General features: G+C 40.4%; 4 protein-coding genes across 5 annotated transcripts; 1 reads left to right on the top strand and 3 right to left on the bottom strand.

Annotated features, from left to right (window-relative positions):
• Window positions 1-1,934: 1,934 nt before the first annotated feature.
• LOC103987170 (ABC transporter B family member 29, chloroplastic) lies at window positions 1,935-7,534 on the bottom strand. Its single transcript, XM_009405390.3, has 10 exons — window positions 6,838-7,534; window positions 6,640-6,726; window positions 6,444-6,551; window positions 6,040-6,306; window positions 5,092-5,175; window positions 4,612-4,828; window positions 4,384-4,469; window positions 3,184-3,371; window positions 2,955-3,084; window positions 1,935-2,315 (listed from the first exon to the last, which is right to left on the bottom strand). Exons 1-10 carry the CDS (start codon window positions 7,468-7,470, stop codon window positions 2,163-2,165), a joined length of 1,953 nt encoding a protein of 650 aa, XP_009403665.2. The 5' UTR covers window positions 7,471-7,534; the 3' UTR covers window positions 1,935-2,162.
• Window positions 7,535-10,046: 2,512 nt separating this feature from the next.
• Window positions 10,047-15,202, top strand: LOC135675916 (leucine-rich repeat receptor protein kinase HPCA1-like). The gene is made up of 19 exons (XM_065186567.1): window positions 10,047-10,255; window positions 10,720-10,840; window positions 10,917-10,988; window positions 11,078-11,152; window positions 11,244-11,315; window positions 11,391-11,552; window positions 11,629-11,703; window positions 11,806-11,877; window positions 11,960-12,031; window positions 12,122-12,190; window positions 12,291-12,365; window positions 12,451-12,522; window positions 12,610-12,741; window positions 12,842-13,329; window positions 13,448-13,600; window positions 13,675-13,811; window positions 13,887-14,106; window positions 14,199-14,434; window positions 14,528-15,202. The coding sequence occupies exons 1-19, from the start codon at window positions 10,168-10,170 to the stop codon at window positions 14,993-14,995; spliced, it is 2,859 nt and encodes a 952-aa protein (XP_065042639.1). The 5' UTR covers window positions 10,047-10,167; the 3' UTR covers window positions 14,996-15,202.
• Window positions 15,203-15,333: 131 nt separating this feature from the next.
• Window positions 15,334-18,216, bottom strand: LOC103987168 (uncharacterized). Of its 2 annotated transcripts, none has more exons than XM_018827508.2 (13): window positions 18,009-18,216; window positions 17,797-17,934; window positions 17,644-17,725; window positions 17,464-17,540; window positions 17,247-17,362; window positions 17,025-17,142; window positions 16,825-16,941; window positions 16,600-16,691; window positions 16,418-16,484; window positions 16,182-16,263; window positions 16,017-16,108; window positions 15,790-15,905; window positions 15,334-15,664 (listed from the first exon to the last, which is right to left on the bottom strand). In XM_018827508.2, the coding sequence occupies exons 1-13, from the start codon at window positions 18,180-18,182 to the stop codon at window positions 15,562-15,564; spliced, it is 1,374 nt and encodes a 457-aa protein (XP_018683053.1). In that variant the 5' UTR covers window positions 18,183-18,216; the 3' UTR covers window positions 15,334-15,561. The 2 variants fall into 2 exon arrangements, with proteins under 2 accessions (XP_018683053.1, XP_009403663.1); XM_009405388.3 differs by having other exon boundaries at window positions 15,762-15,905; window positions 18,009-18,213.
• A 417-nt stretch (window positions 18,217-18,633) lies between these two features.
• On the bottom strand, window positions 18,634-20,285 carry LOC135677669 (F-box/kelch-repeat protein SKIP20-like). The gene has a single exon (XM_065190039.1). The coding sequence runs from the start codon at window positions 20,042-20,044 to the stop codon at window positions 18,860-18,862; it is 1,185 nt and encodes a 394-aa protein (XP_065046111.1). The 5' UTR covers window positions 20,045-20,285; the 3' UTR covers window positions 18,634-18,859.
• Between the last annotated feature and the right edge of the window lie 5,653 nt (window positions 20,286-25,938).

Raw genomic sequence — 25,938 nt, 5'->3', positions numbered from 1 at the left:
AATATGTTAATTTATTAAATAAAATAATAAGGTTTCCCTATACACAAAAGATTTTAACTTCCGTGGATAATTATAACCTCTAAGAAAAAACACACACACATATAGTATGTTCAAATTTTATACTAAAAAATATTCATAGATAATTGTTCATATCTATGTTTGAATGGCTCACACGGACTCATTTCCCTGCTCAATTATTTGGATGGGATACTAATATATTTAAATATAAAATAATATTTATAGCGAGTAATCATTCAGTAAGTATAAGCTTTTATAATTTTATTTAGATGAGTATGCATTATGTTTTATATATAACATTTTAAAATCATAGGTATAAGATATTTAACGATAAACATCTTGATTTCATTAGTAAGCATAACCTCGTGACATAGTTTATGCATAATAAATTAATAAAATTTTACGTTGAAATAATTCAAAGTACTTATATACACATATAGGAATCATAGAATATTCATAGACTTTTACACCCCATATCATGACATATAATGCACTCTCATATTGTACGTCATCATAGTATATATGTGTATTCATACATTACACGTCATAATATATACATTCATTCTCACATTACATTTCATAACATACATTCTCATATCACATGTTATAATATATACGTATATTACCACACCGCATGTTATACCATATGCGTACATCATATGTCGTAATATATCCATACACTCTCATATCACATGTCATCATATATACATACGTATAATATATTTTTATGCTTATATAATATATATTAAGGCTTATGTCTAGCGTATATTTAGGGTTAAGATCTATTTTAACCCATGTAGTTTTGGTCATTGACCACTTAAGCCCTTATAGTTTACTCATGTCTAAAATAACCCATACATTTTAAAAAACGTAGGATATAAGTCCCTCTCGTCAAGTTTAAGTTAATAGACGTTAAAGTATGCTTACGTGACATACTGACTCATAATAAACTATTAATATAATGACACATATAATTTAAGTTTTAAAAAATATCTATTTTAACCTCTGTGATTTTGGTCATGGACTACTTAAGCCTTGTGGTTTTGCTCATATCTAAAATAACTCCTACATTTTCAAAAGCACAACATATAAGCTCCTCTTGTTAAGTTTAAGTTAACAGACGTTAGAGTCTGCTTCCATTACATGTTGACTCATAATAAATTATTAATATAATAATACGTATAATTTAAATTAAAAAAATTGATACCACCATCAATGGCGAGAGAATGCATCATCATGGAAGCGACCACCAACAGTAGCATTAAGCCATTATTGTCTAGAAGGGCATTATATGCACATAGCCTCTCCCGTGCTGACGACAAGCTCAAGAGTTTTCGATCCTACCTCAGGTGCATGTGCGTCGATTAGTCCGATGCTATGCAATAGTCTCCTAATCCCTTTTCCTCCTCTTGAGTATCTTCGTCCCTATCGCCTCTCACTTCGTCCTCTCCTGTGCCCCTACCCATCTCGCCTACGACGTGATAGTCTAGCTCTCCCTCACCTCCACCTCTAGTCTCTTCTACCTTTGTCTCTCCGCTATGACCTTCGTCACTTTCTCTTCATCGACAAGATATATTTTCTTTTAACTTAAATTATATATCATTATATTACTAATTTATTATAAATCAATACATTACGTAAGCATATATATATATATAATCAAAATGAATTATAATTTCGTCATCATATGATTATGTTTTCTTTGAGAACACCTACTAATTGTCAGCATGTAATTTAGCCTCGTAACGAGATTTCTTGATTGTGCTTCAAATAGTTCATAGGATTATTCTCCTGATGAATGCATCTTCTTGTTAACTATAGTGATCTAACAAATCTAGGGTTCATCGAGTAGAATCATGCATCGGATGTTAGTAGTTCAAAAGTAAATTGTGAACTTGAGCAATTCACACCATATCTGATTCATCTCATCAATGTTTTCTTCTTATATATGGATACATACACACAAAATACCACAGTTAATTAAATAATATGGATAACTGATAAAAAATGCTGTGAGTGATGTGTAAATCTCAAGAACTTATCCTAAGTTGGAGCAATGTGGAGGATATAAATCCACCAAAGATTGGATGGTTCAGCCGTCGATGAAATATGTCGTGTAATCAATCTCCTTCAAACTCTCTCCATCAAATAATGAGCTCGTTCAATGCATGCGAGTCGCAGTGACTACCTCGTCCAAGGAAAGATGACTTTGAGACCTCTGTCAGCTTGCCTCTATCCAACACAAGAACTCTATCTGCCATTTGAACTGTCTCCAGCCGATGCGCAATTATCAAAACCTGAAATCCAATTGGATAACATCATAGCGGTTTATGATTCCATTATGCATTACCTATGCGGTAGGAAAATGTGAGCATGTAAAGTATGAAAGGTTTTTTTTGGGATGGGCTACAGTAAAGCAAGAAATTGTGCAACTCAAATTCTTTCTTGGTCATAAGCCTAACATTAATAAGCAGCACGAAGAAAAAAAAAAGCATAAGAACTAAACTATAGCATGAATTTATGAGAGATGCACTCCTCTAATGGAAGATTTAGCAACTTCCATGGAAAAAGAATAGATAATTGTAGAAATTGCAATATCCAATCTCAAATGTTTCTGTGCAATGAAATCTTCATCGTAAATCCACAACCAGCATTTTTTTACTATATTGGATCATCTGAAATTTTTATTAATTTTAAGAACCAAATACGACACGAGTTAATCAGCATTCCATTTGCCATATAGGAAAATTAGACAATTGCTTTAGCAGAATCAAAGACTTATCTACATTTTATTCTCAAGAGAAAAGCTTCCTATTTGACTCACACAGAGCATGTGATGTGAGTATATATCTTGATATGGATGCTGAATGAACTGAAAATTCAGCAAAAAATAATGAATACACATCTTCACAAGATTGGATATTTTAAAGACTTACAGTGTGATTTGCCATTAAATGCTCCAAGGCTTGTCTGACGAGCAGCTCAGACCTACTATCCAAAGCGGAAGTTGCTTCATCCAAAATTAGTATTGATGCTTCCTGATACAGTGCTCTTGCAATGGCTATCCTGTTAACAAGTGAAAAAAGTTCCAATGTATATGCCATGAGAACTTTCCCAACATTTGGTATCAGTGCTAAACACAAATACACTTAACAATTTATTCACCTCTGTTTTTGACCTCCACTAAGACGAGAGCCGCCTTGTCCAATATTAGTTGCATAGCCTTTCGCAAGTGTTGCAATGAATTCATCAGCATTAGCAATCCTAGCAGCATTTTCAACATTCCTCTGGTTGATTTGTCCTGTTAAATCCCTATAGCCAATATTTTCAGCCACTGTTCCTGAAAAGAGCATCTAAAACACAAAATTGGACATTAATATAAGAAAACAGAAACCATAGTGTTTAACATGAAATGACATGCAATGACGTGTTAACAAAGACGTCATCTGTTACTGTCAGTTGCTAAGTAGATCTAATTTTTCAGTCAACAGTAAAAGGATGATGCGCATATTGATGTTGCAAGACAAACATGCATCTGCAGCTTGAAGCTAAACATGAAAAAGGTCTTAGCCTTGTCTTTGAAAATGGACGACCAACGGAGACTTGTGCAGATCAAGCCTCGCCCAGAGCTCACATACAGGTACAATTGCAGGGTCAGCATATATCCATGTGACACTATCGGATATAACTAAGAATTAAGAGGTCAAGAAATAAAAAACAGAAAAGTAGAACATTAGTTGCTCACGCATCACTAGAAACCATTAACTCGGCTAACTTCTTTCTGCCATATTCTCATTTTTTTCCCCTCCTGTTGTGATTCACCTGTAACTTATCTACTGCTACCTTAACATTGTCTATATACCAGTTCAATGACCTATATGCAAAACTTGACAGACAACTAAAATCTCATCAAAATTTGCTCTATATCTTTGTGCATTCATGTGGATGTTTCAAGTAATATTATCACAACAAATCTAGTGTTTATTATTTTCATACATACAGACAGTTTTGGCTAATCCTCTAACTTATCTGGAGCATGAAAAGTCATCCGTAGATTTTCCAGATGCATTCTTACCTAATAATAATATGCTGGTTATTTTGTGGTAAATTTCAACCAAGATGCATGCTATACTTATCCTCATATCTTGAAAATATGATTCTGGAAAGTTTTGTAAGGATCAAGCAACAAAATCAGTCATTTTTGGTCCAATAACTTTCAATGAGCTTTTCTACCTACCATAGGTGGCTATGGTAATTTGTCCAAGTACAATAAACAAGCATATCTTTAGAATGTATATTATGATGCTAAACAATGACGAGCCATATATTTCCGCTCTCTTCAAAGAAAGAAGTTCATAGACTTACTGATTCCTGTGACACAATAGCAATGTGTTTTCTCAAACTTCTCAATTTGATATCTTGAATGTTGTGATTGTCCACAAGAATAGACCCTAGAAACAAGATACACATAGCTTAAGATATGGAATTCTACTTAACAGGCAAAGCATATATACGTTCAAGAGACCTAGCAAACTTTGACTTTTTTAGAATTGGCAATTAATTATTCATGAAGAAGCAGTATAGATCACCAACCACATTGAGGATCGTATAGGCGAAGGAGCAGTTTGCTGAGAGTTGTCTTTCCTCCTCCAGATGGCCCAACGAGTGCAACCCTCTCCCCTGGTCTTATGTGGAGATTCAGTCCATCAAGGATATATGGCATGTCATCTCCATATCTAAATGAAACACCACAGAACTTTATGTCTCCATCGACATAGCCCAAATCAATAGCATCTGATTTCTCAGTCACCTAAATTCAAAAAGTGATCAGTAACAAGTATATGAAGGTATGCACCGAACAAATAAAATATGCCACAAACTAGAAGTTGTGCTTAATCTCCGATATGTTCTGACTAAACATTAGCAAGATATGGACCTGTAACTTCTTAGAGATCAGTAAGCAATCGTGCTTAATGACTTAAAACTCTTACAGTACTGCAAATAACTCTAACTATAGGAAGCACAAAATGTTAAATTTGCAGAACATAGGTGGTATCCTATGATGATAAATACCTTGGGTTTGAACCTTGTCAGATCCAACAGGCGTTCTATTGCTGGCTCTCCTTGCTTCAGTTCATTGTATGCTTTCCCCACACCCTATAAGTTTCAAAAGTTACACATAACATTCATAAAGAAAATACTTCATGGAGAATGAACAAAAAGAGATAAACAATAAGCATCGAATACCATCACCATCCGCCCGTCAAGTGCCAAACTAGCTTCCTATTAATGGTTCAAGAATTAAAAAAAAAAAAAAGGCCACGTTCCTGAGCTGTGTTTTCATGTTCACATGCTCATGTATAAACATGTAAGCTAGAGAAAGATGTTTGATATAAAAGGCTTATCTTCTTATACATAGTTGTTAGCTCTCTGATAAAGCAAAAAACATGGACGCCATGATCAGATAATCATAGACTGTAAAGAAAGGAAAATAAATGTAACAAGTCATTTTTCATCAACAGTAATCTAAAATTTTTTGGGGCAATATGAACTCTGTCTATCTCAGAACATAGAGTTGGCCCCATATTTCTGCGGTGGTCATCACAAATTAATGTTGTTTTGATGCCATTAAGCAAGAACACATTCTGATACACACTCAAGAATATCTGCATATTGCACAAAGGCATTCACTTCCTTGGTATCCTTCACTAACACATGCTTATTAAAGTTTGCCACCACGGTTGCTTCTGTTAAGAAAATTTGCGAGGAATGATTTCATCAGTAAATGCTCATCAATCAATTGCATGCAGACCTGCCATACATAATAACCCAAAAATCACTATGTTGGAAACTTGCTTCTTGGTAAGAGCATTGACCTAGTAATCGACGGCTCAAAGAATCTTCAAAATGTTTCATAGTGGGGCTGATTCCATAAATAGCAGTACACTTCTGTGGTGTTATTTAGGATGCATGTTATCCCAAAGTGTAAATTAGCGGTACACCACTAAGATGGTTACGTACCTTAATAGGCTCAATGAGAAGTGTCAGTGCCGTTACAAATGAGAGAAAACTCGAACAGTCACAGGAATTCCTGGAGACTACCACCGAACCAGCACAAAGAACTAGCAGCCCTCCTACATATAAGGCTTGCACAAGTTGAGGTATGAGTGCTTTCATTTTCTTCTTCTTCAGTTGATATACCAGATTATCATAAGCAAGCCTCTGAAATCGCAAGCTCTCCTTTGGTTCTCCAACATTGGCCTTTACAACAAGCATCGATGGAAGTACCTAGAAAGTTCAACCAAAATTCCAGGTCATCAGTGATTCTAGTGCGGTCAAATGAACATAATTTCTTTTCTTCATTAATGACAAAATACAAGCAAAGGAATCCATCCAAAAACTTCTGCTAATGAAATTAAATATACCTCATTTAGGTAGGCTGAGAGTCTAGCGGAGGACAAGTTTGTTTTCTTAGATATCTTCCGAAGGATCTCACCGAGATATGCGATGGCAAGCAACACACATGGAATGGCCTACAAAAATACACACACAGATAGCAATTCTGATCAACAACAAAAACACATAACAGAGCTATAGCAAGATCCACCATGCTTTACTCACCAATGCCGTTAAAAGCGAAAGCAATGGGCTGACAGCCACCATCTGAGTAGCCATTGCCACCAATTGCAAAGCGTTCGGCACCGTAGTCTACATTGGAATCAAGCAAAATGGATTGACATAGAGCGACTAGATATCATGTTAACCAACGCCAAGTACGACGGCGATAATGGCAAACCCTTTTCCTGATAGAAAGCTTACATTCAAGAGGGCATGCAGAGCATCCGAAACATCGGCCGCCTCGGCGGTCATCCTATATGCGACATCCCCCGCCAGAATGGCATCCTTGCCCTCGAAGAACGCCATGTCTCTCTGAAGCACCCGATCGAAGACGTGAACCCTGAGCCTCCACACGGACCGCGTAGAGGCTTCCAACAGGTACGCCTGCTGCAGGTAGGCAGCGGCGGAGCGTGCGCAGGCCAGCGCGGCGAGAACGGCCCCCTCTCGGAGCACCAGCGGAGAGCGGATGTCAGCCAGGAGGGATGGCAGGTAGCCGAGTTTGGGAACGGCGCGGCAGAGGCAGCTGACGGCGACGATGCTGCAGAGCCATCCCTTCAGGACAGCCTCCCACTCGACACGGAGAAAGGGCGCGATCTGGAAGAGCGGGGAGGAGAAGGGAAAGGGGAGGGTAATGATCCGTGGATGGGACTCGCGTGAGGCGGCGACGGCCAAGAGAGGCAAGGGCTGGGAAGGGGCAATGGATGATGAGAGTAGGGAAGAGAAGCGACGAGGCGTTGTTCGGGTTAGGGTTAGGGTTCTGGAAGGGCCGTAGAAGAGGGAAGTGGAGAGAAGAGGGTGACAAGACGGCGGAGCGACGGCGGAACGGAGAAGCATGGCGGCCGACGTCGCCTACGAAACGCCGGTCGGGGTTGTGGAAATTGGGTCGGGCGTGTGCTGATTCGGTACACAATACAGAGCGCAGTCTACCTAAACAACCAATTGTCTTTACTCGTAAATGTGGGGTCCATTGCCAGTCAAACAGCTTACTTCCGACCCAGCCTCTGCGGTTGGCGGAGTTTGGGTCGACTGTGCCAAGAGAGGTCCACCGGATCCACATCTGGGCATCGGACCCTGCGATGCGATGCTTTCCGCGTGCACAACTGCTGAGATTCCGTACGAAATATCAAATGATACTTTCACTAATGAGAATTCCAAAATACTAAAAAAATGATTTTTAATAATTAATCCTAAATTATGTATATATATTATCTACTCCTAATCGACTTTATAGTTAATCCTAATTTAAATTTCCTACTTGGTCACTATTTCTAATATCTAATTCTGATGTTGTAAACAGATCTCGAATATGATCATGAAGGATATTATTTTGATAATTTTTAAATTAAAATAAAGAAAAACATTCTTAAGATATAATGAGATTCAAATACACTAGTCAGAGGTTTGCATTTAGAAGTTTCTTTTTCCAAATTTATAGTTCAAATTTTCTTTTTTGCTTAATAATACAGTATATATTTAGTTATATATATATATATATATATTAACTATATCATGTATCAAAATACTAATGTTTCTATTGAAATTGACAAAAATTAATAACATATACATCCATTATTCATCTATAAGTATTGATTCAACCTTATCCAAACCATTAGAAATGGAACTACACAGTGGTTTTGCATGTCCTTACACTGCAAAATGGCTGGGAAAAAACCTTCTTTCCTCTCTCTCTTTTCCTAATCATCAATAAGAAGTCTCCTGTTTGATGGAAAGATTGGCTGTTGATGGTGCTGTAATAAGAGTAAGATGATCATCTTGTTCTTATATGAGTGTGGAGAAGAGAAGAACATTTGTTCAGTGAAGAAATCAGATTGGCAACAGTAAGAGGTTTAATGCCATCCATCCTGAATGAGAAAAGCTGGAATCAGATTAGACTTGTCTCTTTCTCATCTCAATGCAGAGTAATAGTCTCTTGTCTCTGGTTAAAGTTGCCTCTCATCACAATGCAGAGTAATACTATCTTCACTAGGTGTAAATCAACTCTTTTTAGGGTTTATGAACATGAGATTGTGCTAAGAAACAAAGGTCTAATGAGAAAAAAAGAGAAAGTTGCTTATGATCACAACAAAGTAACTTTGTCTTGATTTGCCATCACAATGCAAAGAAACTGAACATGGAACCAGTTTTGTCAGGCTCATTGGAACTGTCTCCCAATCTCAGGAGTCAACCATCTGTGCCATGGAAACCTAGTTCCTTGTCTCAGATGAGAAAGGCAGCAGACATCACCAGAAATACATATGCTCTGGTATTTTATTCTAATGCAGTGCTGGAAAGAAGGCTCAATGTGTTTGTCTAATAAAACAAGAACAAGAAAAGCTTTCAACAGTTCATTGACTGCATAAAGCATGAACTTGATGCTTCTTTGATGTGTTTTGATTGCTGTTTTTGTGATAGATCAATCAAATATTTACAATTAACAATAGTTGACTTGGCTGTAGCCTGAACCTAAAAGCCAGGATGACAACCTCAGGCCTCCTCTCCTTTCTTGTCCAACTGGGAATGTGTGTGCATTGGAAATTACTCAGCAACTTGTCACAAAAAGTAGGTTATTCTGATGTAACTTCCTTGAAAGTTTCCTTCATCCTTATCTCATGTCTTCTTGATGTACAGTTTTCACCATTTGGTACTAAAGTTCACAAAGAATTGGATTATAAAGGAGCATTGTTTATTGTGGATGACTCACATTTATCCAAAAATATAGGATCAGCTGATTCTATCAGAAACTGTATCGCTTTTGAATCATTCAGCTTGAGCTTTAGTTAAATGACACCATCTAAAATCTCTCAGTGGCCTGAACTCACTCATGGATTTTGCATCACTATCATTACAGTCATCTTGACTTATGAACCACTCCATTCCTATTGCTTACATCACATGCATAAAAGGTCAACTCTACACAGCCATTTGATGTAGCTATTACAATATCTAATGTTTGTCTTTTCTTGTTCTTGTTTTTGTTATGCCAGTATCCCATGTACATTGACTTAGTGCATTGCAAGTATTGATTGCCTTATTCTTAGGCTGAACAATATAAGGTTTGTATTACAGGAGCTGACTTTCACTTCAATTGTAACCTAATATGGTGTAAGACTTGGTTTAAGGCTGCAACTTGGTTTGGGATTTCTGACTTTTTTTTTCTGTTGATGGAAGACTACAGCCAAACCCCAAATCTTTAGTTTATGATACTGGCAATAAACAAATGATTCAGAGAAGGTGGGGGAAATGCTGAAACAATCAAACATGACATGAAGCTTTTGCATCCAAGGCAAGTCTCCAATTGGTCCAAAGAAATGTTCAGCAAAAACAATTGTGCCAGAGGTACATATTTTGTACTCAAAGTCAGATGAGAAAGTTTATAGCTGATTATAGAATGCAATTGTAGTTCTTTTCATACTACTCCCTCAGACAATGGAGGAAGATGGAGTTCAGCTCTGGTATTAATATTGCTCAAAGTGCTCAGAACCGGCATTTGGTATTCACCAGAAGAATCTTGGTGTTAAAGCTTTAGAATCAATGTCTCTGCAACTGAGGTATCTGGTGATAGTGCTGATCCTAAACCTTTGGAGTTCATGCATTTCAGCAGAAACAATTCCTGATGAAGGTCTGTTATATGCTATTTCTTTTATCCCAGGTCTTCATTTTCTCTGGTAACTGTGGTTTAGATAGAGTCCATTGCATGGCATGTAGCTGTTGCAATTGCACAAATGAAGGAAAATTAACTACATATCGGGTTCTTAGCTCAAACTAACTTGTATTTATCTGAAAACTCCTCTTGCTTCAGCTAATCACAAAGTCTAGAGCTCTCTTGGTATGTAGGTTTAGGATAATACTCAGAACTTAATTACAGCAGAGGTTTTGAGGGTAAATGCCAACATCAAATTTCAAGTTTTAGCTTGTTTGTCCTTTCCATCTCTCAGAAATCTACTTGTTTTTCCTCAAAATCATTCTACATGAACAACACCCACATCCTTGAATTGGATGTACTTTTATGATATATTTTTTCATCTTAAAGATGTATTTTCAAAAACAATCATCAGCTTATGTGCCCTTTCCTTGTTGAAATAGCTCTTGCTCTACAAAGCCTGGCTAGTAAGTGGCAGGCCAGTCCAGGAAACTGGGCAGGCTCAGATCCCTGTGGCAGTAACTGGGTTGGAATCAACTGTTCCAATTCCCACATCATCTACATGTGAGTTCTGAAAAGATTTCTTTCATCCCCTAAGCATCAGAAGCTGGAAATTTTAATGGCAATTGTTGTTCTCCAGAGTGCTATCTGGGTGGGGCATCAGTGGGAGCCTCTCTGAGGAGATCCAGAACCTGCCTGAGTTGGTGCACTTGTAAGTCTACTGGTTCATGCATTTTAGATTGAAGATTCAGTCCAATCAGCAGATCTTACCTACTGTAATTCCATCGTCGATGGTGCCAGGGACCTCTCATTCAATCCAGGATTGGGTGGACCAATTCCCAGAACCATCGGGAACTTGGTGAAGCTGAGAAGATTGTAAGTAATGAATGGCCAATAAAAAATGCTGCGTGATTGAAATGTGTAGTTAAACCTCAGAACTGAAGCTTTCCTGTCTTGTTCTACCCAGGGTCCTTGTTGGTTGCAGCTTCAGTGGCTTCATTCCACCGGAGTTGGGAAAGCTTTCACGTCTGGCGTTTCTGTGAGCTCCAGAACTCATCACAGTTTGCCCACTACCGTTGAAGTGAATCAGAGGATCTTACACTTGGTTTTGCAGATCTCTGAACTCCAACAAGTTACGTGGATCCATTCCTGGAGAGCTCGGGAATCTGTCATCGTTGATCTGGTTTGATATCACAGACAACGAGATCTCTGGTTCTATCCCTGTCTCCGATGGCACAAACCTTGGCCTGGACATGCTCAAGAAATGCCAGCATTTGTATGTGACGACATATCTTTTGCTTTTGATCATGACTTCCAACAATTTGAGTGAGCAATTTGCTTCTGGGTTTCAGCCATTTTGGAAAGAACAATTTATCCGGCCCCATTCCACCTGAACTCTTCCAATCAAATACCAGTGTTCGCCATGTGTATGATGCTCTCTCTCTCTCTCTCTCTCTCTCTCTCTCTCTCTCTCTCTCTCTAGAGTAAGATTGCTTCTTTGCAAGCCAGTGATCAGTTTCTGTGCACAGGCTCTTTGATAGCAACAAATTGACAGGCAGCATTCCGGAAACCATTGGAGTCCTGGATACTTTGGAAGCTTTGTGAGTGGATGAATGAAGTGACAGTATAGGCAATGAACACTGTTCACAATCGCATCTGATGTCTGATACATGTTCTACGCAGGCGGCTTGACAGGAATCAATTGACTGGAGCTGTTCCTTCCAACCTCAATAACCTGACCAAACTTGCAGAACTGTGAGTGCTTCTTTCTTTCAGCATGCAGCAGGTCTCTTCTTTGCTGCAATTGTAGTGCTTTGAAGAGTATCTATCACATTTGCTTCTCAGGCAACTATCAAACAACCAGCTCAGTGGCCCCTTGCCGAACCTTACAGGAATGGATGCGCTTGCCTATGTGTGAGTACATATATTGTGTTAGATTGACATCTTTGATGGTTTGCTGTGACTCGGCTGTCTTCACTCACCTGAAGCACTAACCACGATAATTGTTGTGCAGGGATTTGAGCAACAACTCATTTGATGTATCAGATGTTCCACCTTGGTTCTCCACCTTGCCATCATTGACGACCCTGTATCGATCGCTCTGTATCCTCCTCTCCATGCATGGCAGATACCATACATTTCTTTCTATGACTTACCATCCTTTCTGGTTGCAGAATGTTGGAGTTCTTGAAGGTTTCAGGGCAAATACCGGCATCTCTTTTCGGCTTTCCCCAAATGCAGAAGGCGTAAGTATGATTCATGTGATCCACCGTTCCGTTTGCCTTGTGAGACTATGATTTGAGCTGTTGAGCTGAGGATTTTGGTCGGGGCAGACGGCTGAGGAGCAACCTCATCAATGGCACACTGGACCTGGGCAGTCAATACAGCAAGCAGCTTACTCTTATCGATGTGCAGGACAATAGGGTTCAAGAACTGTATTATGGAGGGTACTCTAATGAACTGCTGTAAGATGCTTGCGCTCGACATTTGTTCTTTGCACTTGAAATGTTTGTTTTATGGTCTCAGATAACTTTCTTTTTCCTGCTTCATGTTTGGGATTCACAGACTTGAAGGTAATCCTTACTGCGATCAACAAGGATCAGTAAGCAAGTACTGCGATGTTGCACAGCAATCGAATCCGGCAGCCACGTATTCGACTCCCATGCAAAACTGTGGAGCCAGTGTCTGCACCTCAGATCAGGAGATGAGCCCCAATTGCATCTGTTCATACCCATTTGAGGGCACCATTGTTTTCAGATTCTTGACCTTCTCCAATACAGAGAACTACACATACTATCAGACTCTAGAGAGATATCTTTACGGGTCATTTCAGGACAACCAGGTTCCTGTCGGCTCCCTGTCCCTGCAAAACCCAAAAATAAATCTCTACAATTACTTCGAAGTTGATATGTGGATCTTCCCTTCTAGCAAAGTTCACTTTGATGAGCCTGAGGTTGTTCTACTTGCAAACCTATTCAGCAACACCACTTTCAAGGCTCCTCCTGGTTTTGGGCCTTATTATTTCATTGCCAAACCATATCCAAGTTTTGCTGGTAAAATTACTTATCCATACATCCTATCTTTTTCTGTCAACAAATTTTGGATATCTAACGTTGATACTGAATCAATCTGATACATGATATTTTGATATGTCACTCCTCATGGGAGCAGAATCAGGTTCGAAATCGAAAAATGCAGGTTTGATCGCAGGAATTACAGTTGGAGGATTGCTACTAGCCTCTGTGCTAGCAGGTTTGATCATTTTCGGAATTCGACGACGACGAAGAAAGGTTAAGAAGGCCACAGAACAAAGTCTGCCTTCTGGTAAGGAAGTGGCAGCTTCTACTCTTCTCAGGTGTTGCAGACCCCAACTTGACATTCTCTCATGCTCTGGACAGGATCATGGTATCCTAGCCAAAGTGGCAGCGGCGTCCCCCAGCTGAAAGGATCAAGATTGTTTTCGTTTGAAGAACTAACCAAGTGCACGAACAACTTCTCAGAAGCGAATGTGCTCGGGACCGGAAGCTATGGAAAAGTAATCTGCACACTTTTGTCTCCAGTCTCAGTGAATCTTAGCAAGTATTGAAGTCCAATGACTTGACGCTTACAGGTTTACCGAGGAGCACTGGATGATGGGCAACTGATTGCTGTAAAGAGAGCTCAACAAGGATCTTTGCAGGGTGAACATGAATTCAAGACTGAGATAGAGATGTTGAGCAGAGTCCATCACAGGAACCTTGTGGGCCTTGTTGGCTTCTGCTTCGACCACAATGAACAGATACTGGTGTATGAGTACATCCCTAATGGCTCGCTAAGAGATAGTCTTTCAGGTACTTTCTTGCCTTCTTCCTCACTCCATGAACAAGTAGACACGGATGGTTCTTTGTGTTCTGATCTGAGATTTGCCACTGCTAACGTTCAGGGAAATCTGGAGTTCACTTGGATTGGAAGAAGAGACTACGAATATCACTCGATGCAGCCAGAGGTCTCACCTACCTGCATGAGCTCGCAAACCCCAGAATAATCCATAGGGATGTCAAGTCCAACAACATCCTTCTCGACCACCATCTCAACGCAAAGGTTTCTGATTTCGGTCTCTGCAAACCACTGAACGACGACTTGAAAGGCTACATCACCACGCAAGTAAAAGGCACGATGGTGAGTGCAGGAAACAGTGGAACTTGAGATCATGTCGCTGTGAGAATCCACCTTAGGATCTCAAAGAACAACAAATGCTTGTTCTTGTTGCAGGGATACTTGGATCCTGAGTACTACATGACCCAGCACTTGACGGAGAAGAGCGACGTGTACAGCTTCGGCGTTCTGCTGTTGGAGCTTGTGACGGCGAGGAAGCCGATAGAGCGTGGGAGATTCATCGTGAGGGAGGTGAGGAACGCCATCAACAAGTCGCCGGACCTGCACGACCTCCGTGAGCTTCTCGATCCTGCCGTCTGCATTAACAGCACGCTGCCGGGACTCGATCGATTCGTGGAGTTGGCGATGAAGTGCGTGGAGGATTCGAGCGCCGACCGGCCATGGATGAGCGAGGTGGCGAAAGAGATCGAGAACATCATGGTGTTGGCCGGCATGAACCCGTACATTGCATCTGAATCAAACTCTGCAAGCTTCGGAGGGGAACGCAGGAGCCATCCTTACCAAAGTGATGTTTCCTTTGACTACAGCGGTGGGCCGTACTCACCAAAAGTGGAGCCCAAGTGAGAGGAACGGAAGCTGCATCTTGAGTTCGAGATCTAAGTCGGCCATGTGGATATAGATTGTGTGCTCGTTTGAGAGTCTTTGAATTGTGTGCTGTATATGATTCGGATGGTGTTAGTCTGAGTGCTAAATACTTAACAATTGTTTGCATAAATAATATTCTAGTTTAGTCTCGTATCGAAAGTAAGTGTAGATTTGAATGAATTTATAAGGACTAAAAAAGTTCATTATCTTGACTTCCGTTTAAGTATTTTGAGCTAATGATTCAAATCTATCTAATGGATCGGTTATCCGATCGAATCGGGTCATGTCGTATAGTGAGCAAAATCTCTCATACACACTACATGAACTTACTTTAGTTCATTCATTACTAACAGATACACAACCAAGGTAAAGATCTCATGATAGAATTGTGCTTTTTTGTCTTGCCATATGAACCAGGTGATATGATTGTAAGATACAAGAACTTGGACACATTACAAAGAGTGAGAATAAAGCAGTCCAAATCATTTGAATGTACACTTTTCAGAGTTTCCAGTAGAGACCCAGCTTGTGCAAGATGCCTGCTACTACTGCCCAGAAGACAATCTCAGCAAATAGCACATACAATAGCATCCCCAATCTCTCTGAATGCCAAACTTTAACAAAGACATGCCTTTGGATCCAATGGACCTGCAGATGGAAGAAATATGTGGTAAAAATTAATGTTTTTCGCCTGCCAAATTTTAATGAAATATTGAGAATGATCCTTAAGGCTGGCTACACATACAAGAGAATTATCTGGAGTTTCATAATACCATCCATTCACAAATGCAGGGAAGATTCCTTGGGCTGCCATAACAAAAACAAGCATTGCATTCATGCCAATCCACTCCAGCCACAGGAATGGTGTTCTGATACCCCATACATCAATCTGTCAGTAGTTAAAGATCATATATGGTCAGAGGATTTGATGATACTTCCATGCTTGTACTACCAAGCAATGTAGGTAAATTGAGCTTAGTGATCTGTAATAGAGAGATACCATTACATAAAATGCTGAGAGAACAATGCCTGCTGACCCAGCTGTGAAGCAGACATAACTAAAGCTATACAGTTGCTTGTTGAGAGGAATAGCTATGTCAAGCAGCCAAATCAATGTTAGCAAAGGGGAACAGAGCCTAGTTATGAGAGAACACCAGAGTAGTACCATTTGTGAAGTGAAGGGTGATGCCACAAATAAGAAGACCAAACCCCGTCAGCAACCAATGCTTAAGTCTCTCCGAGTGACCCTAATTAGATTCAGAAATCCAATGTATGATGATCAATGCTTGGATGAAATGCATCTCAAAGATACACAGATATTGTAGAGAACATTGAAGAAACTGAAATCTACTGTTGGATAAAAGTTTCCAAGCCATAATTTGATGTGCAAATAAGTAGCACCTTTAAATGGATTAAAACATGGCCATAATGAACTCCAACTGTTCCAGAAAGGATGGCTGATACCGAACTGCAGGCCGAAGATAAGAATGCATCTTTTAGTACAATAAGAACTGTAAACTTGATGTTGACAGAAAATAGAAATGCTGCATCAGTGATGATTTGAGATGGGAATTCTGAGATACCTCAGCAAGCCTTCTGGTTCAAAGGGAGCAAGACACCACGAAGCTGCATCTTCTTTAAGTGGACCCATATCAGGTGAACTTTGTGAACAGTCCTGGTCATTTTGTCAAACATGGGATGGGCAGGAAAGCCTCTTGGGGTGATTCACACTCGATAAACTTGAAATCCACACTCCTTTTTCCCACTAAGAAGATTGAAAAGCCAAATCTGCATTGCTCAAGACTTACCTTTGATCGTATCCACACTGGTTGTGTGTAAAGATGATTGATTCCCCAGACTGCTCTGTCCACATAGCCGACTGCATTGCATGCTGGATCTAAATGTCCTCTCACACCACATTTCACCTGAAAACGACGCAACGATTGTGCAGGCAACTCTTGTTTGCTTTAGATAGCATGAGAAGATCAGGAAACAGTGTCAAACATACCACAAATCTCTTTCCATCATTGACATCACCTTCTCTATGGAAAACAAAGCTCCAGTCCGGAACATAAAGTGCATAAGTTGTGGCCATGTAAACTACAAAGGCAACGCATCCAAATATCCTGATACGATGTAACATCTCAGTTAGTTCCACGTCGAAAGTACGCTAAATCAATCATTTATATCTTGTTCTAACTTATAAGAACAATTGAATTGAGATCATCACCATTGCCAACGATATGCATTGAACATTGCAAAAGGCCCGGAGCCTATTGTGGTAGGATGGATCTTTGTTGTCACAACCTCTACGAGAGCCACCAGCAGATACACCAGTGCTATTCTCTACTCCACAACAAAGAAGAAGAAGAAGAAGAAGAAGAAGAACCAATATTAATGGACAAAACTTGTAAGAATCTGACACAGTTAGGTTTGCAATCTGGGACCTGGAGAATGCCGCACCATCGTATCTTCTTCATGTCGACGCCGTAGGAGAGGTCATCAGGAGCATGCGAGTATCCACCTTCATCACATACAGAGCCCACAGTCCAAACATGATAAGAACCACCTTCATCAGATAACAAACAATTCTTCACGGGATGCAGAAAAATGCTTGGATCTGTCACCTTGTAGGATTAATCCCCATAACAGAAGCTTCAGTGTTCTAATCACAATTTTCTTTACTGCAGCGGAGACTTGTGTTATCCTCTGCAAACATTTGGAAAGGATCATATGTTGAAACACAAGAACAAGGTTGCAGGTGTGCCTTGTTGCCATACCTTGAGTGCGAGAGCGATGGCGACGCCGACGATGAAGAGGAAGAAGGGCATGACGAAGTCCGCAAGCGTGCATCCGTTCCACGGCGAGTGATCGATCTGCTCGTACGCTCCCCCGGCGTCATCCACCAGAATCATCATCTACATCGACACAAAACTAAGCATGACGAATTCCATACGTCCTAAAGGAGGTGTATGTGCGTGTGTGCACGTACGACTATAGTCAAGCCTCTGAATGCATCCAGTGCTGCGACTCTCCTGCTTCTGCTGCTGACGTCCATGGCTGCTCGTTCCTCCTCCTTACCACCATTGCCACCTTCTCCGGTGACTTGTAGGACGACTTCGGCGTCCCTCTCTGTTGCTACCTCGATCTCCTTCTTCGCTTCCATTCTTCCTCCAGCTCAAGAAGGAAAAGCCGGGAATTTATAGAAATGTGGCCGTCCGGCACAAACGACAACTAAGTCTCGCATGGATTCATTCACAGGTGGGATCGGCATGACGAAGGCTGCGGTGGGTGAACGGAGCCGCGACAGGCGACCTGCATGTTTTATACGGAGATTGGAAGCGTTCGTTCGCGGGTCATCAGTTGATGGATCATATAAAATGCTGGATCATATATATCTTGCTGTTGTCTTTGCATGGTTAGCAGTTACCCCACGGGGAATCATGCAAAACGGAGACGAAGCTTCTGCATCTTCGACGTGGAGATGCAAGATTAATTAGATTAGATTCGAATTGAATTGTAATGTACGCATGTCGATATTCGAATCTGATTCAAGTGCTTATTTCGACGCTGGCAATCGACTCAACTCTGGTTCCTAATTTTGTCTTGGGCTCAACTCAACTCGAATGAAGGAATTAATATGAGATATGACAAGATTGAGATTACAACATGTGGAGAGTGATCAAAGCAACAGGTGGCTTTTACCCAAATACAAATTGCTTGAGATTGAAGGATTTAACGGTGATTATAGTATAAGTATGATTAAGGAGTCTCCAAATTAGAGGCATAATTTACAGGATTTGGGGATGGGGGAGTGGACCGGTTCGACCGACGTCTAATGATTTAAAGCCGGACCGCAGCGGCCGAGTAAGCGAACCCGGAGAACCGGACCGGGGTCTCGACTCGGGCCCAATTCGCGGACCCCGCTTCCAGGATCCACCCCCGGTGGGGCCCACTCCCGTTCCCCTCCGCCGTCGCCGCCATCAGGAACACCCTCTCCCCGCCGCCCATCGCCGCCGCGCACGGCCTCGACATCGCACCCTCTGGCAGCGGCGCTACCTCCTTCCATCCCCTTCCACTCCCCGCGTACTCCCGTACCCCTCTCCTCCCCCCGCCGCACTCCACGCTCCACATCCTACCCCTGGCCACCCCCACGTACGCGGCGTCGCCGCCGCCGCTCCCACCCTCCGCCGCCGCCTCCGACGCCCCCTCCTCCCTCCGCCACTCCCCTGCCGCCTCGTCGTACCGCTCCGACGCGCCGCCGAACATCCCCTGCTCCTCCGTCCCGTACCCGCTCACCGCCCAGAATTGCCCACCCGCAGCCACCCCCTTGCACTCGTCCCGCTCCTCCCCCATCGCCGGCATCGCAGCCCACTGGTCCGCCGCGGCGTCGTACGCCTCCGCCTCCCGCAGCGCGTTCTTCCCCGCGTCGTGGCCCCCGGCGACGTACACCCTCCCCGCCACAGCCGCGCACCCGAAGAAGCTGCGCGCCGCGGTCATCGCCGCACCCCGCCGCCACTCCCCCCGCGCCAGATCCAGCACCCGCACCTCTGCCACCGGCTCGAGGGTCACAGGGTCCCAACCCCCGACCATCACCAGCTTTCCGCCCACCGCCACGACATGGGCAAAGAGCGGCACCGGCTCCGCCATCACCACCCGGTGCCACGATCCCTCGGTCGCGTTGTACATGCTCAGCCCGTAGGTCGGCGGGCTGCACACTGCGGCGGAGCAGCCATTCTCCGCCTCATCCTCTTCCTTAGCCTCGCCGCCGTCTCCGGAGCCCTTCTTGACGAGGGCTTGGACGAGGAAGATCAGGTCCTCCGCCGCCCCAATACGCTCCCGGTGCTGGTAGAAGCACGGGCCGGTGGCCAGATCCCGCCAACCATAGCAGACGAGTCGGAGACCCGAGTGGAATCGGTGCGGGACTCGGGCGAGGCAGTCCAAAGCTATGTCGTCCGGTAATCCCGGTATCAAAGCTTGCCTTCCCTCTTCTTTTCTCTCCATCTCTCTTCCTCTTTTTTCCTTCATTCTAATCTCTCTCTTCTCTTTCAGCTATGCCTTTCTATGTGTATATCTTGCTCTAGCAATCTCTCACTATAAGACTGAAGCCTTGTGGTGACAATTGAATGTGAAGGGGATTGGGGGTTTATGTAGAGCTTTAGATAAGGGCAAGTTGAGTGCATGGGGATTGGAAGATTCTTGTGGATATGAATGAATTGAATGTGCTGTTCATGGGTTGACATTTACATCCGTAATTTGAACAAAATGCTAAGGTGAATTGTTTTGCATTCTAGTCAATATGGAGGATTGGATAATTTAAGGGTTTGAACAGGAGAGATTTTAGTTTGGAAGAGAGAAGAATGATTCTAGAAACACTTCATGGAGAAGTCATAAGCTTTATCACCATTGACCTTGAAGAATCTAAAGGTGATAGCGGAAGACAAAGGCCTTTTGGTTGCCTTGAGAAGAAGGGAAAGGTTTTGGACTGAGTATATGAGAGACTCTGGGGTTATAAAAGTTCCAATGGTCATTAAATGAGACTTTGTCTTCCATTCACATGAAATTTGATGTCATAGGGGGATCATATTGTGTGGAATGATAATTCTTCTTTTTCTGCCGTTACTTTTCCTTCTTAAACCATTTTGTCATCATGACTCAAACTTATTTAAGTTTGCAATTATATGTAAGTGGACATGAGATATACTGTGATCAAAACATATTTAAGGATCAAATCAGAAGAAAAGACTTGTCAGTAGCTCAACTTTTGCTGTCTCTGTATATATAAGCAGATGAAAATTTCATGGCAGGTGAAACCATGTAAATATTTCATCTTAATATTCATTTGGCACAAGACCACATTGCTGTCCTCAATGCAGTTCTTTGACACATAAATTTGTTATCAACTGACGTAATTGATGAACAATAGTAGGAAGGAGAAAAGTCAACATTATTGAGTTCAAACATCTCAGAGTTTTACTTATCAGAACTCGACTTTTCTAAGCTGTGGAGGAAACAGCTTATGAGGATTCATTAGTTTAGATTCAGTTGCAGGATATGTAACCAGAGAACTCAGATGGAAACATGATTTTGGTATGTTTCATGTCTTGTATATGACAGTACTGCAAGATATAAGCCTACTAGATGTAAAAGTATCAATAGAGAACTTGCAAAATACATAAAAGTTAAAAAGTCCTCATGGACATGGCCAATCACAACTCATAGGTAGTGTGAAATCATGCAACTGATACATTTATTGGACCTCAACAGATCATTTACTTTTCTTTCTCTAGAAAATTTGGCAGTGGAAATCAAATAATCAGTGGTGGAGCCTGGACCATCCGACAAAAGGTGTTTCCTGGTCCTCCCACACACATCCCTCACTTTTCTTTATAGATGTCCATTCTCATGTCCTTTCTTCCTTTTGAGATACTGTATTTTGATTCCACTTTCTTTCTAGCTAGTGAATGAGAAGAAGAGGATATCAGGATGACTTTTTCTGCAAGCCATCATGTACAGAAACTTTTTTTTTTTTTCCAATAATAGGAGAAGAAATCATGAAGATGTCGAATTTACTTCATTTAGTCCTCTGTAGCAGTACATGCCTGGTTGTTGCCATGTCAACTGATCCTAAATGGACTTTTGTTGGTTTTGACTATTAGTTTGCGCAAAAATGGACAGTGAAAGCCCTAGTAATTTGGGGTGTAAGCATGACACCTCCAGTATTAAGTTGGTGAATCCAGAAATTGTACTTAATACTGTTGGAGAATTTGTTAGATAAGGCCATAGGATGGACCTGCCGTATTGTGTATAGAATGTAACTGATGAAATCTTCTATATTTTAGTTCTTGGTAGCACCAAGAATTTACAACCAATATTTGTAGGGTTCTAGATAGATCAGAAGATCTGTTGTTGTGTTAGTTGTATATAAATGAACAACATGTTTATGGTGGTTCTATAGTAAGGTTGGAGCAGTACCTAGAATGAAATCTTAGTGTAATAAAGATCAGAGAGAATCTGGTGAACCTTCAGTCACCTTTATTAACCATTTTTACAATAAGCACATGGATGTGGAAATTCAAAGAAATTTTAAACGGTTGGTACTATTACTTATATACACTAGAGCTAGATTCTAGGTTCATTATTGTAAGTTTTATTTAAGTGGAAAGATGTTGGCTGCATTTGCAAATATTTAGACCTCTTTTGTTTAGAAATTAGTACCAAGTATGTTGCAACAAATCAATACTGGCTGCTCTGATCTCTATTTGTTCGATTACTCCTTTTCCAGGCATAGAAATTGAACAAATTGTCAAGCATGAATCCAGTATCTTCTCAGCCACAGAGAGAAAGAGAAAAGGAGATGAAGAGCTCTTAATCAATTGGGACATCTTCCAGGAATCTAGGTGAGCTCAAAGTCAAAAAGTTAATTCAGAGACAAGAATTTCTCAACTTAATGAGCGTGTCAAATGGATTTAATTGTAGTCGAGCATCTTCAAGTTTATCAATTCATCTACCAAGTAATTCAAACTACAATTGACACAGGCATCTTGTTTTCTATTTTTCAGGCTCTGGTCTTGTTCTGCTTGATTTTTCTTATGACATGATTGGTTAAAAAAGAGAAAATGAGAATGAGTCTTGCTAAGGTGTGCACCCTTCTCTCTTCTGAATCAGGTTCTATCTTAACTTGTTCCTCAGCTTTTAATATTATTATTTTGGATTCAATTGTAATTGTTTGTCCATGGCAGGAAACTTAAAGAGGATATTCTTTTTCTCTGTCATTTTGGATATTCTGGAAAAAAAAAAAAAAAAAGGTTTCATCTTGGGAAAACCCATGGACTAATAAAGTATTCCTTCATTTTATTGTCGCTATTTGTTTGTAACACTGAAACTGGGTCTTTTACCTTATTTCTAATAATAATATGTAAAAATATTTGATTCCTGTTTATCTCTACACAACAGTGGAACCTTTTAAACAATTAAGATCTCATGCCCGGTCCCTTCCTGAAAGACAAGAGCTCATGCCCCTTCTCCTACACTCTACAATGCTGTTGGTTGACCACACTCTATTGCTTAAACCATGTAAGAGGTCCTAACCTAGCATCTCATTGCTTTATGTACATCTGTAGCATAAGTATCTTCATCTGTACCAAGTCCATATTGCGATTCTTTTACGCTTCCCATGATTTAAGACCAGAGAAACCTCTTCTTTAAGATGCTCCACTTTGTGCATTAATCCTGTTGATCCCTTCATGCAACTAGATAGGTTATAGGACATGATTACAGCTGAGATGACCATCCTTGTTTTCCTGTTAGAATCTAATTACAAACCCCAAGAAGCTGGGAGATGACATTTTTGCAATTGTTATTAGAACAAAGAGCCAGCACCGCAGTGTGCAGTTTGAGTATGTTCAGGATTGAATAAAACTGCACCTGGGTGAAAGAATGTCCAATTCCCTAGACCACTTCACTACCCATACATATGAAATAAAATTCTCAAGATGAGACCAGTGGATACCGATGATCTGTATGCAGTCACAACACTGATCCATCAGGTTTGGGTAGAATGTACTCACAAACCAATGCCTCAAATCTATTTGGAAGAAGAAGATTTTTGGTGAGGATGCAAAAGCTTAAACTTGCAAAACATGACTGTGGATCTTATACCAGCTATAATCTTATTTAAAAGACACAAGTGGTCTATGGCTCATTATTTAAATTCAAATTTACAGGAACCTAAATCAGAATAATAAAATCTTGGACATGTTTGGTTCATAAATTTAGGAGTCAGAAAAGCTGAAGTATAGTAATTAAATTTAGCTTAACCATGATGGCCATAATCATAATATAGTAATATACTAAAATAATTATTTTGGTAATAATAGATTAATCTATGATATGGAAAGTAAATATAAAATATTTAAACGTATATATATATATATATATATATATATATATATATATATATATATATATACATATACATATACATATACATATACATATATATATTATACACACACACACATCGGTTTACCATGTGATACTAATACTAAGAAAAAGACATTTTGTCCCTTAAGACCTATTTGTTATAATCTTTGAATAAGATCCATCAAGCTTTGGTAAAGATTTAAACTGATTGTGATCAATATTCATCAGAAAGAACATAAGATGTTCAACATATACAAACTATTACATACTAAATTAGTTGAAAGGAGAATGAAAAAAAGAGAAATTAGTTGAAGCATTGAAATTGGATTAAAGTTGGGTCAACAGTTGACACACCATTGTTGCCTGTTAAACATAAGAAAATTTTGAAAAGATCAAATAATTGTGCTGTTAGGCATCAATTCTATGTGGTTGATTTGATTCTTAGTGGCATGATGGATATAGAAGTGGCTAAAAAGATGATGATTATAGCTTGGAAAATGATACCACAGATGACCTAGTGTCCTGATAGCACTGACTACCCTCTGTATACTGCCACAGACACAGGAGGTGTCTGAGGATCTAAAAACTCAGGTTATCTCCGACTGCAAGACAATGGTGGATTCATCTCACAGCAAAGGTAAGATGCAGAGTTGCACCAAGGGAGGGCCAAATAGTTTCTGAATTGATGGATTACAGTATGCATGTCAGGATATAGCAAAAGCAACTGCACCTACCAAGATAACAATTGTAACCCAGCAGCTGCAGTCTTTCCTGCCACCTTTGTGCATGCTCTGTACGTTTGGATACTCTCAGAAGCCTTCCTGAAGCTACAATGCTGCCAAAGATATCAAGAAGTAGTCTCCAGTGACCATAGGATGTCGATCCTTTAGCTGCATTGATTAATCAGATTTTGCAAACAGTACAAGAAGTAAAATATGAAAAATAAGGCATAAATTAATCAGATTTAAGCAAAAACTATTGACTCTCGTCCTCTCACCTTACAATGATATTAACTCCTCTACTCCATACTTATATACATCCAGTTGTAATCAACAATCATTCGTTCCAGGTTTTTTTCCATAGAATATAGGGAAGTACCTTTCAAGCAGCAAACGCGATGCCTGAACAACGACTGTGGTTGCAACTTGCAAGGGCTGATAACAAGCAAAATAAACTTTTTATAAGATTATATTATTTCAGAAATTTTTACAAGGAGGGTAGCAGGAAATGATATTGATAGTCTATTTAAAAAAAGAAAAAAGAAAAAATAGGAAGGGTGTAGTGAGGCTGAGTGTCCTTTTATCTTTCAGAGATCTTTCTGAGAGCTGTATGTGTTATTGATAACCATGCTTTATTTCATAGATTTACATTAGAAACATCATTTCTTGCATTCTTGATAAAACAAAATGATCAAACTAATATTTGACAACCAGAGTCTTTTCAAATAAATTCAGATGTGTTGTTTGCTCAAATATGTATTTTGGAACAGTGTTAACAAAAATTTGGTTCAATTTCTTTTTGTATGACATTTCTCAATCACTATACTTGGATTGTGCAGAAGACAAGTGATACAGTCTCTCTAAACCCGTGAGCACCAAAAGCTCCTTGTCGGTATGGCATCTCTCTATGACAACTTTAGTCCTTGAAGCTTTTCACTGTCACAACTCAAGAGAAATGAGTCAGATAAATTCAGTTTGTTCCCTGTTTCAAGCTTCTTAGCTGGAGCTATTTGCTTGTCGGCAGTGTTGAGATCTTGTAAGCTCAGTGCAAATTTCCGATATTTATCAGCAGGAGTAGGGAACATTGCAAGCTCATAATAATACAATTCTCTCAACATCTTGCTTAAAATGATCTCCTCTGTTAGCATCTGTAGTTCTTAATGGAGAAATTCTATACGAAGATGTTCAGAGATGGCAACACATCCACCTGACATTAGCTTTTGTGATATGAAATCACAGCCATGTTGGAGGAAATATTCAGTTTCGATTCAAAATAAC

The sequence above is a fragment of the Musa acuminata genome, chromosome BXJ1-6 (assembly GCF_036884655.1).
Source record: "Musa acuminata AAA Group cultivar baxijiao chromosome BXJ1-6, Cavendish_Baxijiao_AAA, whole genome shotgun sequence".
In the NCBI taxonomy this organism is placed as follows: domain Eukaryota; kingdom Viridiplantae; phylum Streptophyta; class Magnoliopsida; order Zingiberales; family Musaceae; genus Musa; species Musa acuminata.
Note: the sequence above shows the minus strand (reverse complement) of the source record. Positions and strands in the feature narration are given on the sequence as shown.